The sequence below is a fragment of the Drosophila takahashii genome, chromosome X, assembly GCF_030179915.1.
Source record: "Drosophila takahashii strain IR98-3 E-12201 chromosome X, DtakHiC1v2, whole genome shotgun sequence".
NCBI lineage: Eukaryota > Metazoa > Arthropoda > Insecta > Diptera > Drosophilidae > Drosophila > Drosophila takahashii.
This window is the reverse complement of record NC_091683.1, coordinates 18,529,164-18,550,914: the sequence shown is the minus strand read 5'-3', so window position 1 is coordinate 18,550,914 and position 21,751 is coordinate 18,529,164. Positions and strand designations below refer to the sequence as shown.

General features: G+C 41.7%; 3 protein-coding genes across 4 annotated transcripts in view; 1 reads left to right on the top strand and 2 right to left on the bottom strand.

The window, feature by feature from the left end:
- The window catches only part of vex (somatomedin B and thrombospondin type 1 domain containing protein vexed), an 81,522-nt gene extending 75,591 nt beyond the window's left edge, over positions 1-5,931 (bottom strand). Inside the window, exons 1-2 of the mRNA XM_017146888.3 lie at positions 5,855-5,931; positions 3,159-3,442 (exon numbers count right to left, since the gene is read on the bottom strand). Of these exons, the coding sequence (XP_017002377.2) occupies positions 3,159-3,390 (232 nt within the window). The 5' untranslated portion in view covers positions 3,391-3,442; positions 5,855-5,931. The remainder of the gene's footprint in view (positions 1-3,158; positions 3,443-5,854) is intronic.
- Positions 5,932-10,194: 4,263 nt separating this feature from the next.
- On the top strand, positions 10,195-15,768 carry SmydA-4 (SET and MYND domain containing, arthropod-specific, member 4). The gene is made up of 5 exons (XM_017146887.3): positions 10,195-10,508; positions 13,011-14,041; positions 14,747-14,869; positions 15,221-15,414; positions 15,477-15,768. The coding sequence occupies exons 1-5, from the start codon at positions 10,491-10,493 to the stop codon at positions 15,692-15,694; spliced, it is 1,584 nt and encodes a 527-aa protein (XP_017002376.2). The 5' UTR covers positions 10,195-10,490; the 3' UTR covers positions 15,695-15,768.
- Positions 15,769-19,092: 3,324 nt separating this feature from the next.
- On the bottom strand, positions 19,093-20,830 carry LOC108060833 (uncharacterized protein CG1552). Of its 2 annotated transcripts, none has more exons than XM_017146727.3 (3): positions 20,584-20,830; positions 19,938-20,052; positions 19,093-19,704 (listed from the first exon to the last, which is right to left on the bottom strand). In XM_017146727.3, exons 1-3 carry the CDS (start codon positions 20,729-20,731, stop codon positions 19,452-19,454), a joined length of 516 nt encoding a protein of 171 aa, XP_017002216.1. In that variant the 5' UTR covers positions 20,732-20,830; the 3' UTR covers positions 19,093-19,451. The 2 variants fall into 2 exon arrangements, with proteins under 2 accessions (XP_017002216.1, XP_017002215.1); XM_017146726.3 differs by having other exon boundaries at positions 19,899-20,052; positions 20,584-20,829.
- Between the last annotated feature and the right edge of the window lie 921 nt (positions 20,831-21,751).

The following is a 21,751-nucleotide window of genomic DNA, read 5'->3' as shown; positions in this document are numbered from 1 at the left end:
ACTTAATCCAGGGGCCAAAACTGTTGATTTGCAGTGCTCATTCGGTTTTTACAACTGTTTTACGAGGACCCCCGCGGCTCCAAATGGGCCGTGCTCCTCGGGATAAAAGGTCACACAAACCGAGGCGGGCAGACACATTCAAATGGTTGTCATCAATTACGGGCGAAATACTGAAATAAAAAAGCGAGGCTCGGAGAAGGGCAGGATATCCTCGACGCAGGACGCAGGACCCGCCAACGCATCGCCTGTTGCCTTTCGTCGAACTAATTAGCGTGAATTATGGGAGTTTGATGAGTTGGCCATGCCAGCCACTCTAATGAATGGCCGGTCGACAGTTTTGTTGACCATTTGTTGCTCGCCAATGCCACCACATCGACGCTTTAATGGATGGGAAATGGGCTGTGGGATATGGATATTCGGGATATTTCGAATCAATATGCGCCACTGTGAATGTTATCTGCCAGAGTTACATTCATTTATTCCCACACAAAGAGGACTTTGATTGATTGAGCCGCCGGCGGAGAGGAGCATATGTAACTGCCAGCGGATGCTCCATGGATCCTTATCCCAGGACCTTTCAGTATGGGGATGGGGATCTGGAGATGGAGTCCTTGGTCCTTGGACCCTTTGCCCGGCAACTTTACGACCCCTCGAGCCTTGTTTTCCCTTTTAACTTGACATTTATCGCTTCATACGCATTTTCCTTACTTTGTACAGACACATCCTCCGTTTCTGTCTGCTTTGTTGCCTCGTTTCTCTGTCTGTCTGTTTATAAGACTATATATTTACCAACTTAATTGGTAGTTATAGACGTTCAACTTTAATCCTCGAGCCAACCGGGCAGACCGACCATAAAATAAAAACAAAGTCTGAAGGAGCGCTCAAGAGTCCGGGGATGTTTAAAGAGAATTTATTCAAATACCGATTAAATCCGCAAAATGTTTATTCACGTTCACATTCGCCAAGCAGTTATGTGAATAATTCTGCATTTCGCCTAAATGAATTTCAATTAATCGTTATTAGTTACATTCTAGTTGCTAAACTTAGAGTTTCGTATATGTCAGTAAGCCCTTTTATTGTAAATTTGGTTTGATCATAGAAAATATTTTTATAACGATTGTTCTTAAATTTAGAAACAATTTTTCTTTCTTACTTTTTTTTATTTTTCTAAATTTAGTTTTTTTTTCAATTTTTAGACTTTTTTATTTTAAAAAACAAATTTGTTTTATTTATATTTTTTTTGTAAATTGCCTTTGGAAGTAAAAAGTTTTTAAATTAAGAATTATGTTCTTAAATGTATACTGGCTTTTTATATTTTTATTTACATGTTTTTTAAAATAATATAAGAGAAAAATGTATATATAAGTTTAGCTTTGCTGAGAGCTTTTCAATAGTTTTAACTGGGCCTTTCCTTTGATAATTTGTAGCCCGATTTTCCTAAGTGTAGCCTGTCGGAGCACAAGTGTTCTAGCTTTCGGCAGGCATTTACTACCACTCATTTGTCAGACAGCTCGAGTTTCTCGCGGGCCTTGGCCGCACCTTTCCAGGAGGTGGGTTACCATCCCGGTATCCCCGATCCCAATCCACCAGCCAGTCGGCAGACACATCAAATGGGTGTCATTGTCTGGCCAGCATCATCGCATCTCCATTCTCGACGGATCCGTGTTTATGGCAACTTCCGGTTGCCAGATGGACGGACTTGGTTGGAGACTTTTAATTGGAGAAAGGATGGGGATCGAGCTCTAGTGCGCCGGGAAATGAAATCAAATTTAATGCAGAATTAAGTAAACTTTCGGTGGCGCCTTCTGCGGCGGAACCAGCTCCGGATTCCAATTGGGGAACCTCCGCCCGTTTCCATACCCACTGCCAAAAACACCAAAACAGTGCTCCTCGTAGTTTGCCTTTTTATTTTCGTTTGCATTTTCTTTCTGCCTTTTTGTCTTTATTTTTATTTTTATTTTTGGCATCTTTCAACTTGTAGCCGCAGCTGGCACGAAAAATTCCAACTTCAGCCCAAGTCCCTATCTCTCGTGTCTGCGTCTTATTTAATTTGGAAGGCCGCCGCATGTTCGTTGACTTTATTTGCTGTATGTAATAAAATTAAAGCCCTTTAGCTATTGTACTTTCCACAAAAAAAGGGCAGAAGAACAAATTGTATCTGTACACACACGCTCGCAGGCCATGCGGACCCAACGAGCCATGAATGCAGACTCTTAGCCCGGGATATGGCCATTAAGTTGGCCTTTTTACGACCACAGTAGTCCTAGTTGCGTACGAGTGTGTGTGGTGCGTAAGTCTGTCGGTCTGTCTGCCAGGATATACCCTCCATAGTTCCATATGCATCCGAAACCGCACTCATGTCGGGCATTTCGCGTTCAATCTGACTTAGAAATACACACATGTACTATGGTTTGCCCATCACTAAAGTTTAGGCTTTGATAATGAACTCCCAAAAAATAAATCCCATACTATTCACCCATCATTACAATCGCAATTACGCTGTTCAATTTCATTCGAGATTTGCAATTTGCTAAATTAGTTTGCAACAAAATTTTGTGCAAGCCAAACATGGCTCAATCATCCGCAAACTTTGCAAATCATTCAAACTAAGAAATGCATTTTTACTCAAATAATTTAACTTCCCAAAGTAGTGAGGTATAGTAATAGTTTGAAATATCATAAACATATAAATAGCAAGAGCAGCTCGACTATCAGATACCCATTATTCGCTTGTAAATTTTTAATGAATGGTCCGATTTTTTAAATTTTTTCATATATTTCTAGAGGTTTTAATAAATGCAACCAATTGGCATAATGAATTATATAATATATAATTCTTATAAACTTATCGACAGAATTTTCTGGCAAAATGACAACTCTATAAAATTGATGATTAAACAGTTAATAAATAATAAATTAAAATAATGTTATGTTCTAACTGTAACTTAAGTGCGATGAAAGGGCAATCAAAAGTTCATTGTACTTCGATTTATGTCACTAAAATCAGCCAAAAACCAACGACATAAATATAAGTTTAGATCAAGTACGCAGTCCTTAACTTTCGTCATCAGATATCCTTTCCCGTTTACACAGGATTAAGTATTGGCAAACACTCATGTATTTTCTATAGTTTACCCTGGCAAATAGATGGCACTCACCTCCGCAGTGGTCCTTGAAGTCGTCGCAGCAATCGCCGAGCTTGAGGCAGGCGTGGTCGCAGTAGCAGGGCTTGTCGCTGAGGTCCTCGATGATTGCGTTAATGGGGGCCTTCTGGACGACGCAGGACGAGTCGCGGCCATTGCAGCAGAGCTGCGCCTCCCGACAGGAGCCGCCGGCGACGAGGGGCAGTAGCAGGAGCTGCCCGGCCAAAAGGAGCAGCAGCATCGACATCGTCGTTGTCTCGCCGAATCGGATCGAAATGCGGTCTATGTGCGGATTTGGCCTGCGTATTTGATTTTCCGAATTTGAGTCCGTGCCACACACACACAGACAGACACACACACAGATACAGGCCAACCCCAAAAATCCACCCACCGATGTATTAGTATGCAAATGCAATTTACGCCCAAGAGCGGAAATTAAAACTAAAATTGAATTATGGGCAGCAATTCGATTCGAGAGCGGGGGCCCTCGGGTCCTGGCCAAATCGGAGCCAACAAAAGGCAAACAAAAGGCGAAAAACAAACACAGGACGATGAAAGGCATTACACAAAAATCGACAACGCACAAATATGAACTCTAAACACGGCCAACACGAAATCAAAGTAGGTCGCTTTGGGGAGGGCTAACGTACTAACCAGCTAACCATCTAACCAGCTAGCCTGCTACCTTCTTTTGCCTGTAAATCATTGCCGCCGAAGGACTGGCCTGCTTTGCATAAAATATTGAGCAAATGGCAACAAAGAAGGACGCGCGACTCCAACTCCGAAACTCCAAATCCGAACCCGAATCCGAGTCCATCTCCGCCTGCGAGTCCACCTCCATCCATTGCCATTGCCGTGTCCGGGATAATAAAACAAAGACTTCAATTTTCATAAATCGTTGCCAAAGCGAATCGCAACAGACAGCGGAAATTTATATTAACAGCTGTGTCAGCGCCCAAGTGGGGCGTTCAAATCCAATCCAGTCCCGAAAGCTGCACTGGGAAAAATCTTTAATGTCGAGTAGCTTATTTTAGAATTATTTTCCAATAAGTCTTATAAAAAGGTACAGAAAAAATAAAAACGGGATCAAATCGATATGTGCATGATAAATGCCTGGTATTGCATACTCATATCGTTTTTACCAGGCAATAGTGGTAACATTCGTATTAAGTAATATCATTTTGTCTTCGAAAAAGAAGTAAACATTTTCTATATTCGAAATAGATCGAGATAACGCTTAAAGTTACATGAGTAAAAGGGAGAAACACAAGAAAGTATACAATTCGAGCATATCGAATTGAGGTGCCCACATATCAGTTAAAATTGATTTCAAATAATATTAAATTGATCATCGTTTCATATCAAATATCATTTTTGAATGTGGTTGTTTCAAATATATTTAGAAGAACTTGTGCCAACTAGAAATGTATTTTCTTCCGTGCCGCCCTGATTCCTTTCCTTTTTTTGTCTACAGGAACTCGCGAGTTGCGACGCTCGTAAGTCCTCCACGTCTCCATGTGACCCGGATGATTCAATCCACTCGTAAAATGGCGCTCCACTGGCAGTGTGCGCCGTGTGATTTAAACAGTCGCACTCAATCTGGCGGGGATTCATTCGATCGGAGTGATTCCGGGTCTTTTTATAGCCGGCAAAGTGGGGATAACAACGCGTGAATTCAGTGAAAGCAAAGTGAATTGGAATCGCGCGTTCCAGGGGATTCAAACTGACCTGAATCGAAATGTTGCGGAAATCACTCGAAATCAATTGGAGGAACTCGACTTCCTATGAAACTGATCTTAAGCTAAAGGATTATTTATGTGTTCAATGCTTTTGAAGAAACTTGAACTTTTTAGGGAAAATAAATTAAACACAACAGTTAATGATGAATTTGATGAAATTAACTTTAAGAATTTAATAAATTATTTTTTAAGAATTTCTGTTTTAAAATTTTCAAAAACCCACACTTTATAAATACAATCAAAAGTACCGTTTGATTCTGAAATTGGCAGAGGAAGAGCGCTAAAATCTTCCAATTGACTAATTTTGAATGGAACACAATGCCAACTGCCTCCTTTAGGATTCACTTTGAGATCTGTCAATCATTCGCCAAAAACCGCGACAAAGGAAAGTACTTTCCACTGCACTCGGCCATTCATTCAGACTCACTCATACTCACTCATTCACCCACTCATTCACAAAAACATCCACTCGAAAGCATTCACTTGCCGCGTTGTTTTAAATTTGGCGCAGGACTTTGATGAGTTTTCCAGGGACTTTCGGACGGTGCGAGGGCCCGAAAATAAATATTATGCGACGCTGCTTGTCTGCATGAGGGCAAATAAATTATTTCGTAAGCGGCGGCGACCCGCAGCCCAAAAAAAAAAACAAAAAACAAGAGAAACCACAAGGCAAACTAAATTTGCGGCAAGTGTGTGCGCGAGTGTGTGTGTGTGTGACAGCACGCGACATAAATGTCCTTTAATGATTAATAACTTTTCACTCCTTTTCGCGCGCACAAGCGTTTCAAGTTTCACTCAACAAAAAAAATACAAAACATTTCGGGGGAACGAGGACGGCCTTATATCCTTATCCCAATCCAAAGCCCATCCTGTTCCATATCAAAATCCAATAAGTCGCCGCACGCACAACAAGCGATCCTTGTCACGTAAACAAAAGGAAGTCCCCACACGTGTTGACAGCATTTGGCTTACGTTCGTTACGTTCGAATTGGGCTAAGATAAACACGGCCAAAATTCCGGGGTTACGAGGCGCACGCTGCGAAAGCCGGTCGACGACTGTGCCTTCTTCTGGTCGCGTGGTGAATTATAAAGGCTCCGTGGCAGCCGAGCTTCGTGTCCTTCGTGGCCCCTCGGCTTTGGTCCTTCGGCTGCGTTCGCCACTCGGCATTATCCTTGCAGTTGCGCCGCCGCTGCGCCGTTTGTGTCCCCAGCACCCCAAATACCTCCCCATTTAGAACCTCCGAAATCGGTTGCAAGGACCTGCTCAGTGGTGAGTTCCTTTCAGTGCTGCAGGCCATCGCCATCGCCATATGGCCGTAATATCAGGCGACAACCTGCCGTGATAACCCACAACAAATGGCGATGACGACAGCGATAATGCGTCCGAGGAAAATCAGCTACAAAGAGCTCGAGTTCAGGTTCAGAAAAATGGGAAAAGAGATCCTGGATCCTGGGGTGGGGATTTCTTAGGGTTTCTTAGGAATCAATCTACAATCTCATCTAGCTATCGTTCTATAGCTTCAATCGTTCCTTAACATATGTAATTAAATTTAAATATAATTAAAAATATTCCTTTAAAATCATAGAATGATTTACAAATCTAAGAATAAATGATGGTATATAAATTTAAATAAAAATGTAAATTTCAATAAGTTCCTCGTAAAACTGAATCAGAAACTCCCTAATTTCAGAACCTTTAGTAGTCAAGTTAGAAGTAATGATGAGGAGCTTGAGTCTGCGGCATTATAGAAAATGATTAGAATGCCTGACTCCAAGTCATAGTCATTGAGTGGTGAGTCAGCAGCACCTATTCCTCCTTAATGTGTCTAATAAATCCAAATAAAGAGCTGCCGAATGAGAATGCATTTACCTGCCTCAATTACAGCCAACTTAATGTTGGACTTGGCACTCCCGTGTGCGAAATTGGGAAGTGCAGTTAACTGGGCCCGAACCAGACAATGGATTCAGGTTGACATACTTGCATAGATTTGGAGTTGGACTTGGAGAAACTTGGAGGAGAATGGGCGAGGGGCCAACTGGCCGGAATGGAGAGACGTTTATGCTGACACTGAAAGTCATCAACAACAATATACACAGTTTCAGACGGGCAACACACGAAAAAATTTAAATTATCTTTACATGTATTAAATTTAATTAAACAAAAGCCAAGAAATAAATTATTAAATTCGTAGGTAAATTTTTAAATATAAATAGAATTTGTTGCTGACATTTTTTAGTTAGTTTATAATATGAACAAATTAATATGAAAAAAGTCCTTAACGAATAACAAACTTAAGAAGAATTTTTATATATATTTTGTTTAAAATGCAGTTTTATTTTGGCTTCAGTGTAAGTTAATAATTTTTAACAAAATACCTAACAATTTTAGCTTTTATTGATAAATACCACAGCAGACTTAATAGTACACTCAGCTTCCCTGCTTTCTCTGAGTGTATCAGCGACTTTAGCCCCAGCTGACTGGCAAATATTTGCCGCATAGGCAAACTTGTGCCACTGCCCCAGGACATCCCACCCCATCCCATTCCGTCCCACAACCCATCCACTTCATCCTGGGCATCCTCCGATTCGGCCGCTTTTGTCGAAGGGTTCACTTTGTTTTTGGGTGTCGCGCATTTGGCGCGCCTTCGGGCGAGGCAAGTGTTTCCAGGGGGCGTGGCAGGGTGGCAGGAGGGGGAGTGGGAGGATGTCGAAGCGAGTCCTCGTGTGGATGCCACATGCGTCTCGTTTCCGCTCCAGATCATAAACAAAGCGGACGCGTGCGAGGTTATGTACATAAATACATGCAAATTTGATGTCATTCCGCACAGTAGTGCCACCAATACACATGCACGGCGATGGAGGATGGAAGATGGCCGACACCCACACACACCCACACTAACACCATCATGATGCATCCCCTGCGGCCATTTAGCACTGCATATTTTTCGGCTGCCTTTTCCACCTGAGTAACATCGAATTATCCGTATCCTTCGTCTGAAAAGATGCGTTTTCGAGTCAAAAAGTCTCGAAATGTGATAATTTCAACCTTTATTAGCTACGACTAAAAGGCAACTGCGAAAATAAACATTTCACTTTATAGAGAATAGGGAATCAATTTGGGTAAACAAATGAAAAATAAATTACGCAAAATGTTTACATAATTTGGCTTTTCACATATACACACGAATAATGCAGAATAGGTTCAGTAATTATCTAACCGTTGACCTTTCGCTTTTTCAATCAATTTTGTTTGCCATGAATTATTTTTTATTAATTAATAGTAGCTCTTAATTAAAAGCCATACATGACGAAGAGCTAATATTGGTCATTAAAAATGCCTACCTAAACATCATTAAAATGTAATTACTTACATTGCAGTTGCTTCAATGTTTGCGCAATGGTTTGAACATTATTTCTTGGAAAATAATTATAATTATAATAATTTCGGAATAATTATTTTTTTATATAAAGTATTTATTTTTATTTTCTACACATTTCGCTGGTTTTACTACATCTACAAAATATGGTAGATATGGTAAATGGGTAAGCAAAATTCGAGCCGAAAGACCCTGCCGAATCTAGATCATTTCCGATGCTGGTCTAGTTGTTTTCCCTACTGCCCGCAGGCGAATGCAATGAAAACAATTAAAATCAGCAGCAGCAAAAAGAAGCAACATCAACTGCAACTGCAACTAAAAAGCTGGCCTTCGGCATCGTTTCAAAACTAATTGAAATGCCCTCGCACATAGAGATGAAAACGGGGGATGGGGGATGGGGGATGGGGGATGGGGGATGGGGGTTTGGGTTATAAAACGATGACGACTCTATGAACACTTTTGACACACCATAAAAACAAAATTGCATAAATCGCAAGCATTTGGCTGGTAAATTTTTGGAAATATCAACAGGAAGCAGGCCGGGACTTTGTTAAGTCGGCTTAAGTTGCCACTGACAGCCAGAATTTTGGCCATCTAGTGGCGAGTCGGTTGAAAAGCAATTTTATTTATCATCGGACTCCGCTCCGGGATCCGGACACTTCATGGCCAAAGAGAATCGAAACTTAGCCCCGCAGATATATGTGACAGAGATTGCTGTGTGGTTGGGTGGCTCGATGCTTGGGTGGTTAGTGGGCGGTGGGTGGTGGGGATTTGTGGGTGGCAAGGCCTCCAAATACCTGGTGAGCACTTGGGATGCACATCTGCAGATATGTGCCTGGCCACTTCTGACAGATTTCAGGTAAAAATAAATTATTAAATGGCCGGTTTTGATGTGTTAGCCAGGGGTTTTCTAGTACAATCATGCCCTGCAAAGGTCATATCTATTCCCTTTGTCCATCAGGCATTTAATGCACCCTAAGACCCAAAGCCATGACATACTGAAGAGAGTCTATTGGGCAAACACTTTGAATTAATTATTTTGATTGCATATTTGAAGTCCATAAAATTGATTATACTTTCCATATTTCGAATCGGTTCACCCACAAAAAAAATATATGAAACGATGATCAATTTGATACTTTGTGGTATCAATTCTTCCTCTCAGGGAATCTCCGAAAAAGAGATACCGGCAAAATGATTTTATTTTATATCAATTTGATCAGTATAAATACCATAAATTTACCATGCGCATATCAATGTAATCCCGGTGGGTTTTTTAGTGTGTTGATAAGTACATTTAATTAATATAAAATACTAAAGCAGCTGCTTTTAAAAATGGGAACAAAGCAGCTATATTTCTCGAAACTTATGCTGATTAAATTAGCCATCAAAAAAATTTTGAGATTTTTATTAAAAATTCTTAAGATGCAAGTCGTACTATGTACATATTTTTCAGAAATTAAAATCAACCAAAATATGTTTATTTTTCCTCCACTGCAATTGCATCGTTCTCTCGCCTTAATAGTGCTGCTTAATTGTGTGTTCGCAGTCGAAATCAAATTGATTTATTTCTGGCCTGCCAGAGGTCCCAAAACGAATCCGAAATATCCGAAATAAATGATGAGAGCTCGATCGCGATATATATGAGCGATTTAACTCATCTTGACAGTGGCATTGAGGTGCCGCGAACTTTTAATCAGATGCGCGGCTCTCAGTGGACTTGTGGCCAAAATGTTTTCAATATCATAAATTTTTAAAAATATATCAACTGTGCCAGTGTGTGTGTGTGTCTGTCAGGGTGCCTGTGTGTGTGTTAGTGGGCTGGCCGGGCCCGTTAAATTTGAATTTGAATGTGTGCCAACAACTTGGGCGTAGCGCCGTCTCCCGATTTTCGACGTCCGACGTTCGACGACAACTCGACAGTTGCAATTTGTGCGTCGCGGCTCGAACAACGCGTGGCCAGAAGTTTTATTTATTTATTTTTACTTATTTTACTGTCTGTTTTTTTTTTGTTTTTCTTTTTACTGCAATCTGCTGACACAATTTATTCGACGCGATTTACAGGCACGATTAATTGACGAGTTGTTAAACATATCTATTAAATGCGAGCGGCCTTTTAAATAACTCGTGTGCACCGCGTAAAAATTATCAATTAAAATCAATTAACAAGCAGCGTCGGGCGAAATAATAAATAAAATAAAATAAAATCAAATTTAAATACAAATAAAGCGATGCCGGGAAGAAAAAAAGTAAACACCGCAGGTAGCGCAGAGGGCGTGGCAATGGGCGGTGGGTAGTGGGCGGGGCGGATGCATAATTAAAAATTAATTTACCACACAGACAACTGCAAATAGTAACAGTGAAATGAAAAGCACATTTACATACACACAAAGAAAATTTTATCTTTGTTTTCACAAATGAAAATTTATTTTAGAAAAATGTATATTTTTTTCTGGATTTTTTGATTATACATATCATGTGATATATTTTGGAAAATCGCTCTTTCCATCTATCTATGAATCTTTAATTTCCAGAATTTGTTTTATGTGCACTGATTATATATGCACGTGGGAGAGCTTTTATTGACCAAGCAAATAAGGCCCACGAGTTACAATCGAGATCCGATTCCGATCCACATAGAGTGGTGCACTACAATCGCGGAGACCATCAAGTCGTATAAAAATTCCTGAAAGGCCGCAACCACCCGACAAAACAACACAAATCTATTTTGGATATTCTGTGTTCAGTATAGCCCGCCTTTTTTCTTCCGTTCTTTTTTTTTTGTGGTGATGAAAAGGAAATCGGAGAGTGAACCACTGTGCCGGGTGGTTGGGTGGTTGGGTGGTGGGGCGATGAGGCGATGGTGGTGCGATGCCACATTGTTGTGTTGTGTTTTGTTTTATTTATAACGGAACGGAGCGGAACGCAATGTGTGCTCGGCGATATTCAAAAGAGTCGCCGCCTATAAATAAGTCGGATATGAATGAATCCGATATGCAGGCGTTGAGCGAAGCCAGAAGTATGGAAATTGATTTTCCATACACAAACTGGCCATGAATCATTATCGAAATCGGTTAGGAGCTCAGACAATGCCTGGTAATATATCACTGGGCCGCCGGTAGCCACATTGCATCCGCAGCCCTGATGGCCAAGGAAATGTTCCACAAATTACGCACAAGACATTCCATTAAATCAAATGTCGTTTAATACAAGAGCTTTGTCAACCTTTTGGTGTTGAAAGTGACATTTTTAAATGTTTGTCAAGGAAATTAAGCTGTATTCGGCAAGCCGAAAAATAAATACTCTTATAGTTTAGTTCTCCACTTCTTATAAGTACCATACGATATAATGTTAAATTCTGAAAATCCCATAACAACAAATTATTCTTCTTAAAAATTATGTATTATTTACTTCTAATACTATAAGTCATATATACCACCCGAAATAGAAAAAAGATTATTGTTAGTGCGCTGTATGCATATAGATTTAAAGCAACGAGACTATATATTATATTGGCTCGTGACTTATATTATAATACCCACTGCCAGGGTACAAAAATGAGCTTCATCAATTAGTAGTGGATTAACCAATGCTTTTAATTGTCCGATAAGTATGCACAGATTTATTTGTGCAGGTCTCGGGTCCATTAACAACATGATTAAGGGATAGGCCGTTTGTTTATTTTACCCAATTATAAAAAAAAATCACATCTTTATAGAATTACATTGCATTTGATGTACGCTCTGAAGAGCTTAATATATATTAATTAATTGTGAAGGTCAAACGTCAGGAAAAACGAGAAAGAACGAGGTTGCCAAGAGTTCCCTGTTGATTTAATACTGAAATAATTTTGATACATTTTTATAAATGGCTACGCAGAGAATTAAATGTTTATCTCAAATATTCTTCAAGTTAGTTTTTTTTCCTCACTTTAAGTATAAAATAAAATAAAGATATTACAAAACATTGGCAACAATCCAGTACGTATCTTATGGAATGAGTCAATTTACATATGTTTTAAATGCAATTGCAGAGCTAAAAGTAGAATTTGGCAACGTTTTACAAAGAGTACTGAAACATTTGCTGAAATGTAATGAAGCTAATTTTGTATAAGCATTTCCGAAGAAACTAGACACCAACAAGAAAATGAATTAATGCATCTATATAAATTAAAATAGCTTAAATGTTAAAATTGTAATTTGTTTGATAATGCTAAACTAATGTAGTTAGCTTTCTTTCCCGTTTTTATCTGATGATTATCTAATTCGCATCTTTAATGTGGTTTTTGCACTATTTAACCTTTTGTAATACAGTAAAACTATAGACTTACATTTGATATATTTGAGTAGTTAGTAAATGCGGGTCTTAAACACATTAATAGTTCCTCTGGTTTAAATAGCTTGCTAATAACCCTGTCAAGTAATGGCTAAAAACTCAACCGGCACAGGATGTCGGCCCGATGCATGTCCATTCAAGCCAAATCGATTGGGACTGCTCGATGGGCGGGGGCGTCGTGCAAACGAGCACCTGTTGCGGCCAGCTGAGTGGCATTTAAGTGCCAGCTGTTGACAACGGTGAGGAGTGGGGCAGTGGAAAGTGGGTGGGTCAGTGGCCTGCCTGTTGGGGGGTGACAGTGGGCCGAACCGGTGATTAATGAGCGAGAGCAGGGGACAGCAATTAGAATACAATTAGCAACGGACGCCACCACTAATGAGTGCTCTCATCTCCTGTGCTTCTCGTGCCTCCCGCAGAATCACCACAAGAACAGCAACAGAGCCAAAAACCAGAGGGGTCAGCAGTCGAGGGACAAGCAGGAGCAGCCGGTTAAGGAGGAGGAGGAGCAGGAGGAGGAGGCTGCTCCGTTTCGTGTCGCCCAATCGGAGATATATGGCCGATATCTGGTGGCCAGCCGCCAGCTGGAGGCCGGTGAGACCCTCATCCGCGAGGAGCCGCTGGCCATTGGGCCCTGTGTGAGCGGCGATCCCGTGTGCCTGGGCTGCTATCAGCCGGTGACCCTGAAAACGGACCAATACCGTTGTTCCCACTGCGCCTGGCCACTCTGCGGCGCCAGCTGCGCGGGCCTCAAACGCAAGCATGGTCACACCGAAACCGAGTGCCAACTGTACGCCGAACGGCGGGCGGTCGCCGGCGAACTGCTGACGGATCGCGCCGGTCCGGCGGAAGTGCGCGACCTCTACGAGCTGGTGATGATCGTGCGCATCCTCCTCCTGCGCCAGCACGATCCGGAGCAGTTTGCGCTGATCGCCCGCATGGAATCGCACACGGAGGAGAGGCGACTAAATGCCGTGCTGTGGCGCCACTACGAGGAGAAGGTGGTGCAGCGACTGCGAGTCACGTGGAAATTGGAGGACTTGGAGGCGGAGCAGGTGCACGAGGTGTGCGGCATCCTGGACGTCAACTGCTTCGAGATCGGCCAGAATGGCGCCAAGGCGCGGACGCTATATCCGAGCGCCTTCCTGCTCGCGCACGACTGCACACCCAACACGGCGCACACGGACGACCCCAAGTCCTTCGGCATCCTGCTGCGCACCTCGCGGCTCGTGCGCGAGCGGGAAGCGCTGACGCTCAGCTATGCGTACACGCTGCAGGGCACCCTCAAGCGGCGCGCCTTCATGCACGAGGGCAAGCTGTTCTGGTGCCGCTGCCGGCGCTGCGCCGATCCACGCGAACTGGGCACCGACTGCAGCGCCCTCGTGTGCGCCACCTGCCGGGCGGGATCGGTACGGCCGGTGGATCCCCTGGAGCAGACCGGCGACTGGGCGTGAGTAGAGATAGAGATGCGGTGGTGGTAGCGGTGGTGGGCAGTGAAATTCCAATGACACATGTAGGCTAGCATTTATTGGGATGTTAATCAAATTGAAGATTATAAAATTAAATATTTTTTTTTAATTTTATATTTTAATTATTTTGCTTAAACGATGACCAATTGGTGCTTACGTTTAATGTTTCCTCCAAATTTGTAATGGATTGGATTTTTGATTCGACATAAAATTATAAAAACTAGGGGAGTAATCCTTTTAAATAGTTTATTCCAATTGATCTTGGACATTTAAATTAAATATATTAGATTTCAAATTTTAATCATGTAGGTTACACGATAATTTAAATTAGGGCTTTACATGTAATGTTTCCTTAGAATTTATGATTGTTTAGATATTGTTCATTAATAGAATTATAAAGATATTATAAGAATTATAAGATACAAATTTAATATATCAATCCATTTAATAGGATATTGCAATTGATATATTATAATAAAGACAAGAACAAATTATATAGGAAAATCTAAATGAAAATTATCTAGGAAAATTAGACTTTTAGATTGGTAAAGAATCTTAGATGAAATTAAGTTGTCAAAACCCGAATTTCGCACCCATCACTGGCCTTGGTCCCCAAGGCCTATATATATATTATCCCTGGGCCGAGCGGGCTTAAATCTGACTATTTCTTCACCCTCTCCGATTAGCTGCGATCGCTGCTCCCACCAAATCGGGGCAGAGGATGTGGAGCGAAAGCTGGACCGCATCAACGATGACCTGGAGGCCATCGATGTGCACGACATTCCCGGGCTGGAGAACTTTCTCCTAAGGTGCGTGGATTAATCTACAAAAAGAAAAATGCGAATGCAACAAATGCGAATATTTATGAACAAAAAGCAAAAAGAAAAATCTGCACTTACATACATGCTTTAACTAATTTGAACAATCATTTTAGCCCGATTCGGCAGTTCAGTCACAAAATGGAAAAAATGGCCACCTAATTCGAGTGCGACAGCTTTACTGTTTTGCAAAAGAAGAAATTCTTTATCAAATGCTAAATATTTTAATATTCTTTCATTTTAAAATTCTCTTACTTTGTCATATATCTTCCGATGAATGCATGTGAAACTGGAAATAATATTTTCTATTATTTTCTTGGCTCCCCTATACTAATTAATCAGATATCGGGATGTCCTGCGACCGAACCACTACCTCCTGCTCTCCGCAAAATATTCCTTGTGCCAGATCTACGGCCGCATCGAAGGATATTTGCTGCCGCAAATGTCGCCCGAGGATATTGCCCGCAAGGAGCGCTACTGCCGAGAGTTCCTGGAAATAGTCGACGTACTCGATCCGGGACTAACGCGTCTGAGAGGTGGGTTCCCTATCCGTTTTCCTAGAAAATATCTGTTACCCTTAAATGCTTTCCAAATGCAGGACTCATCATGTACGAGCTGCATGCCCCCGTCATGGTCCTCGCCCAGTCGGCCATCCAAAGTGGACAGATCTCACGTCAGGAGTTCCAGCGGCGACTCAAGGAGGTCGTCAAGCTGCTCCAAGTCAGCCGGGATATCCTGTGCCTGGAACCCGAAGGATCCACGGAAAACGAAATGGGTCTGGCTGCCGCCGATGCCCTCAGCAAAATGGGCTGCTAGCCACCGCAACTATTTGTAATTTAACTGAGTTTACCCTAAAGTAAAAATGTATCTCAAAATAAAAATAACAGAAGGCTTTTTATCAAGTGATTGATTTAATGTTTTATTTTTCGATATTTATTGAACTATAATGGCGCCATCTAGAGGTTACCATGCAATACCGATTTCTCCCTCTCGGAGATTCTCTGACTTCGAAAAAGATCAATAAGCAATATTGCGACATAAATAACTAATCCTCTCAATTTGAAATAAAGCGGGATAGCGCTTAAAGTTACAAGAGTGGCAGGGGGAAAAGTCAAATTGATACGAAATACCATTAAATTGATCATCGTTTTATAAACAGTTTTTTTGGGTGTATAACTACAAAGTTAGATATTTTAATTTTGATTTACTCTTGGTTTTATTACAATTGAGCTTACACCACTTGCAGAAAATCTGTCTAGTCATTATTGATTCGAAACTTCAACTTCCTTCAAAAGTTATTTAGTGCTCTCCGCCTCAGTCCTTCGTCGACTTTTCTTCCGCCTTTTCAATTTTTTGTTGAAGAATGTCAATAAGCGAAAAACTCAAAGTGCTCCTCCGACAACTCAACAGTTTTGAGTTCAGGCCAGAAAAGTCCGCGCCGCCTAATTGTGCGCCCAGGAAAAAGTGGAAAAGTCGGAAAAGCGGCGGCGGCGGCAACGGGAGCGAAACAAAGAAAACTTAAATCCGCCACTGGGATGAATTGTCCCCTGACTGAAGCTGTAGCTGTAGCTCAACCAGAACCAGAACTTTTTCAACCCAATGTTAATTAATGGACATTTTGGCATTTCACTCGATTCACCAAAGGTCGCCATGACGTTGAGTCATTAGAATTGTCACCAAACATCAACCGGGGATACCTTGCCAAGTCACAAGGACAAAGACCAAAGTCTGGGCTTTAAGGAGGCAACCGACATACAATGCTATCTGGGCACAAAATCCTTTGTCTTGAAGAGAAAAGCTGCCCTAAGACGCCTCTGCCAAGGCAAAAATACAATTTTGAATGCATTGAATTTTTATAATCATCCACAATGTGGCCACATGCAGATAAAGTAGATACCCCCATCCCACATCCACCCACAACTGCACTTTCCGCTGCCGACTGCAGGTATGGCATGTAGGTATGTATGACGACAAAGGGGCTGAAACACGCCCCACAAATCACCAGACGTAGGTACATACATATATGCATACATGTAGATGCGAGCAGACAACCATGTATATGACATCACCAAGGACATAAATGAAACAAAAACATCAAAGAAACTATGAGAGCATGAAGCCTAAATGCCCTTCGAAAATCTCATCTCGATGACATGATCGTGATCATTAAGATATTCAAATTCGAAAATAAATGTAAAAATTGTACAGAAAAATGGAATAAATGGGCAATGAAATAAAATCTAGAACCCGAACATCTCATCTCGATTATTATGATATTTGAATTTCAAATAAAATAATAAAATAAAATAAGAATAAGAACTCAATAGGATCGTTGAAATAATAATCTTAGCCGAATACTTGTAAGACTATTTTAAAGTGTTCCCAAAGTATTTATACTATCAAATAAAATATAAACCATTTATCATTTTTATATTTAACCAAAATTAGTTATTAGCACTTATCTTTTTAATCAAAACATTTATTTTAGAATCTCTAGTCAAACCTTGTGCAGAAATGCATAAGCACTTTGCCTTAGAACGAATCTAGCAAAAAGCAGCTAGAACTAAAAGCGTACGATAAATATAAATTGCATTGTGCAATAATCTTCAAAGTGCAACAAAGTAAAAAAAACAACAACATCAGCTGCAGATGCAACAACAATGGCTGCAAGAAGGACGACAAGGCGCCACGCACACAAACACATACACGGCTAAAACACACACACGTATGGAGCACAATGAGATGTTGCCGCATAAAGCCACATAAAAAATAAGACGATGGGCGGAATGGGAGCTTTAAGGAGGTGAGTCGCAGTGCCAGGATACAGCTATAGCCACACAAAGTAAACGAGGCGGTGGGTGGCCAAACGGGTCCATGGGGATTATCAGGACCCAGGCTCTAGATTCTGGGTCCTGGATTCCGGATCGGGGTCTGGATCTGGGGTAATGTTTTGCCACAAAGCCAAGGACATTGACGTGGCAGCCAAAGGACCAGGAGTCTCGAAAATGACTCGCAATTGTTTGCAATTTTCCATTCACTCTTATTGTACGTTTACCTGTTTTGATTCTGCTCAAACAAAAGGCAGGCAAGGTACAGTTGTGCTCGATAGGCAGAGGCAATCGGTTTATCGGTAATACAGCTAAAATGCATCACTGATTGCTTATCAATGTGGCCTTTAAAAGAAGAGTGAGAACAGGATTTAACTGGAAAATGTTGTGTATATCATTCAAGTTTCAATTTATTTCATACACTATCTACGTTATATTCCTTGATTCCTTTCCAAGAGTACCGAAATATATTTACTACCCCCAGTGCTCGGCGCCTCTGCCTTGGACCGCAACATTATGGCAGCTAACGGTGAGCCGATGATGCCGAGTATTCTTTGTATTTACTGCAGCGCCACAGCAAGGATGCGGCGAGGATACGGATAGCAAGGATGGCAGGACAAGGACAAGCCAAAGAACAAGTGCAGCAGCGATAAGGGAAGGGATGTGAGGATGTGAGGGAGAGGACTGCTCAGCTCAACACTGGCTATCAAAAGTGTTGCTTATTAAAATAAAATTTATTGCTTGTTTGCAGATAAAAATGAAGACAGAAGCACGGCCACCGAAGCTCCGAGGCTCTGCAGCTGCATCTGCTCCATAAAAGTGTTAAAACGATAAGCGGAAACAGGAAGCAGCGCTGCAGGATATGTCCCCACTTCCCACACACCCTGGAATGTCCTGGAATGTCCTGAAATGGCATTTTCGAGGAGGCCAGCTCTTGAGACCCCGAAAAACCCCAATGGGGAAAACGGGCTGCAGCTACTTGGTCACGGCCTCTGAACAGCGTTGGAAAAAAGCCCATCTACTTGGACAGACCCTTTCGAGAGGCTGTCTAGACGAATGGCCAAAAAACAAGTGACAACTTCGATTGGGGAGATTCCACTGCGAAAAAGTAAGTTCTCGATGGAGTGGAGCCCCCAAGCAGCCGACACTGGCGAAATAAAGCTGAATAGTTGAAGAAAAATCGGAATTGTCGCATTTTTGACACTTACACACAAAAATAAACACTTTGGGTTCAAATCGATATGCGCATGGTAAATTTGTGATATTTTTTAGCGAAAAAGATAGGAAGCAGCAATGAGTGGGAGGGAGAAACATTTCAAGCATATCGAATTGAGCTACCCGCATATCAAGTCAAATGTATACCACATAACAACAAATCGATCATCGTTTCATATCATATCATTTTTTTGGGTGTATATTTCCAGATTAATACAATCTCTAGCCAGCAAATACAATCTGTTTGTCAATAATTGAGGATATCAAGTTAACATGTTAACACACTTATTTTAAGGCCTAGACGTCTACTTTGATAAATACCAGATTATATATTATATGATATCCTACATTATTAGCCTATAAGTTGAGATTGAGATTAATAAAATCCACTTTCCGCTCAGTGAGCGAACTCCAGTAGTCAGTTGTTAGTTGTCAGGCAAAAGTACAAGTTGACCAGTTCACAAATCGCACAGTAATTCGATTTGCTGGGATGTCCTCGCATCGTCCATGTCCCAGTTCGGCCATCCGTCCTAGTAGTTGTTGTAGACGAACTCGCTGAGGAGCGAGTTGTTGGGACCGTCGCCGCCAGCGGATCCACCGCCGGCGGATCCCGAGGAGCCGTCCTGTTTGTTGCGCAGCAGGCGGTGCCGGAAGTGCATGGTGCGCAGGCGCTGCATCCGACGCTTCAGGTTGCAGTAAACCGGACAGCAGTCGGGGAAGGGCTTGTACATCAGCTCCTCCTCATCGCCCTGCTCGCACTGGTCGGGCAGGATGTCCAGGCAGCTGGAGGAGACACAAACGGGCCACGTGGCCGGGGGACGGGGCATTAGTTCAGATTAAAATTAAAATTACTAGATTGAATCTAGGGAGGGATTGTGTCTGGACATGCTCGGATGGAACTGGGAAATGGGAACCGGGAACTGGAAGCTGGGGGGAGTGCACATGCTTAGCTAGATAGAATTGCATTGGTCAACTACTCATTCGGCCTAGACATTTTTTCCACTACGAAAATAGACCTGGAGCGAGGCATTATGTGATTGTTCTCGCAGAAGAGATTCGAGCACAGGCTCAGCAGAACGAGGCGGCGGGGCAGGAACTTCGACTGTTCCCACATGCAGCGGCGAAAAGTTCCTGAAATAAAATATTGTTACATTTTTAATACATCAAACTTAACTTATAATGCTGCATACCTGAAGTGCCACTACTACATAACTTATGTACGTAATATTATATTATTATTAAATGTAATACATTACAACTGATTTAACAAAATACCCGATATTTTCTTAATCTACTTACTATAGTTATGAAAACGTTACTCAGCTAAAGGAAGTGCGAGGGAGATGGAGATATGCATGCAGCAAAGCGACTGCTTGCACTGCTTGAATTGCATTATTTGCTCATAACATTTTTATGAATAATCCGATATGAAAAATTTCTTCTACGTTTCGATACGTTTAAATAAGCACAACAGCATTGCATTTATACTTTTTCGAAATCTTTAAAGATGTGGAGGCCAGACACATTTAAAGTCGTATAAAAAGTAAAAATTATTCATTTCTGACTTTCAGGGTCTTTAAATAATTTCTTTTCTATGGCTTTTCCCTCAGTGTGCCGATCACAATGGATAGATAGTTTGTCCCCACAAAGGGCAACACTCACGCAGCACACTGTTGTCGTTCTCGCCGGAATCCTCCTGCGTGTTGTAGTTGCGCTGCAGCTGGTAGTGCTTCATGTGGAACTGGCCGAAGCCAAGGACACCCACGAGGGTCAGGCACAGCAGGACCCAGATCTTCTCCAGCTGGTACATCTCGGTGACTCGGCTGGCTGGTGCAAACTACGCGCTAAGCTCACACCATTCCATAATCCCATAATGCCATAATGCCACACAAACCAAAGGCACACGGGCATTATTTAGTCGGCATTACGTATACGCAACGTCTGACAGCATTCTCATTGCCCTGCGACTCGATGTTTGTGTGTGTGTGTGGGTAGTTAAATTGGCGTTTGTGCCACGGCACTTGATTAAATCAAGAATAAAATTGCAATGCAAATTTTGCGTTTTACCCAGACCGATGCCCCAAGCTCTCGCCCACGATTAATGCCCCCCATCCAATCCCATCGCATCCAATCCAAACCATTTCAATCCAAGTCCATGCGAGAGAAACCAACCCAGATTGGACCGAAACAGTTTGTCATAATAATCGTTTGTTTTCCAGCAATCGCAATAATGTCAAGTGCAAGTTTTGTGGGCCACTGAAAAATGCCAACATCACATGGGAATTGCGATCTGTTTATTTTTTAGGGCCTGCGAAGGAATGCGTTGATTGTGCTGCAAAGTGATGTTGAACTAAAAAGTGATCATGAAATGCCTAGAATAATAAAAATGCTCAAATTATACCCGTTACTCGTTGAATAATATCTTGTTTAAATATCCCAAATATTTAGCTTTCCGCGTATTGAACTTTTCTTTATTTAAATAAACAGTTTAATTTTTACAATACAATTTGAGTTTGCTTAAAAGAAATTGCTTATAAACAAGTTCATTGTTAATTTATTTTGAAGTTGACTGCACTTTGACCCATATGAAACGAGTTCATTGGGGGACTTTCTTGAAGCCAGCTTCCCAATTCATTCTCAAATTGCGAGTTTTTGTAACCCATCTGTTTTTTGCTCCTTGCCCTTTGCCCCCTCCATTTTTACTGTTTTCTTTTTTTTGCGTCACTGTTTGGGGGGGCGTGGTCTGTCAACTCATTAGCCGGGTCTTTATCCCGCCCCCTGCAGCCGTTCCCTGTGGAAACATCGCCCTGCCAACAACCTTAAGTAGCTT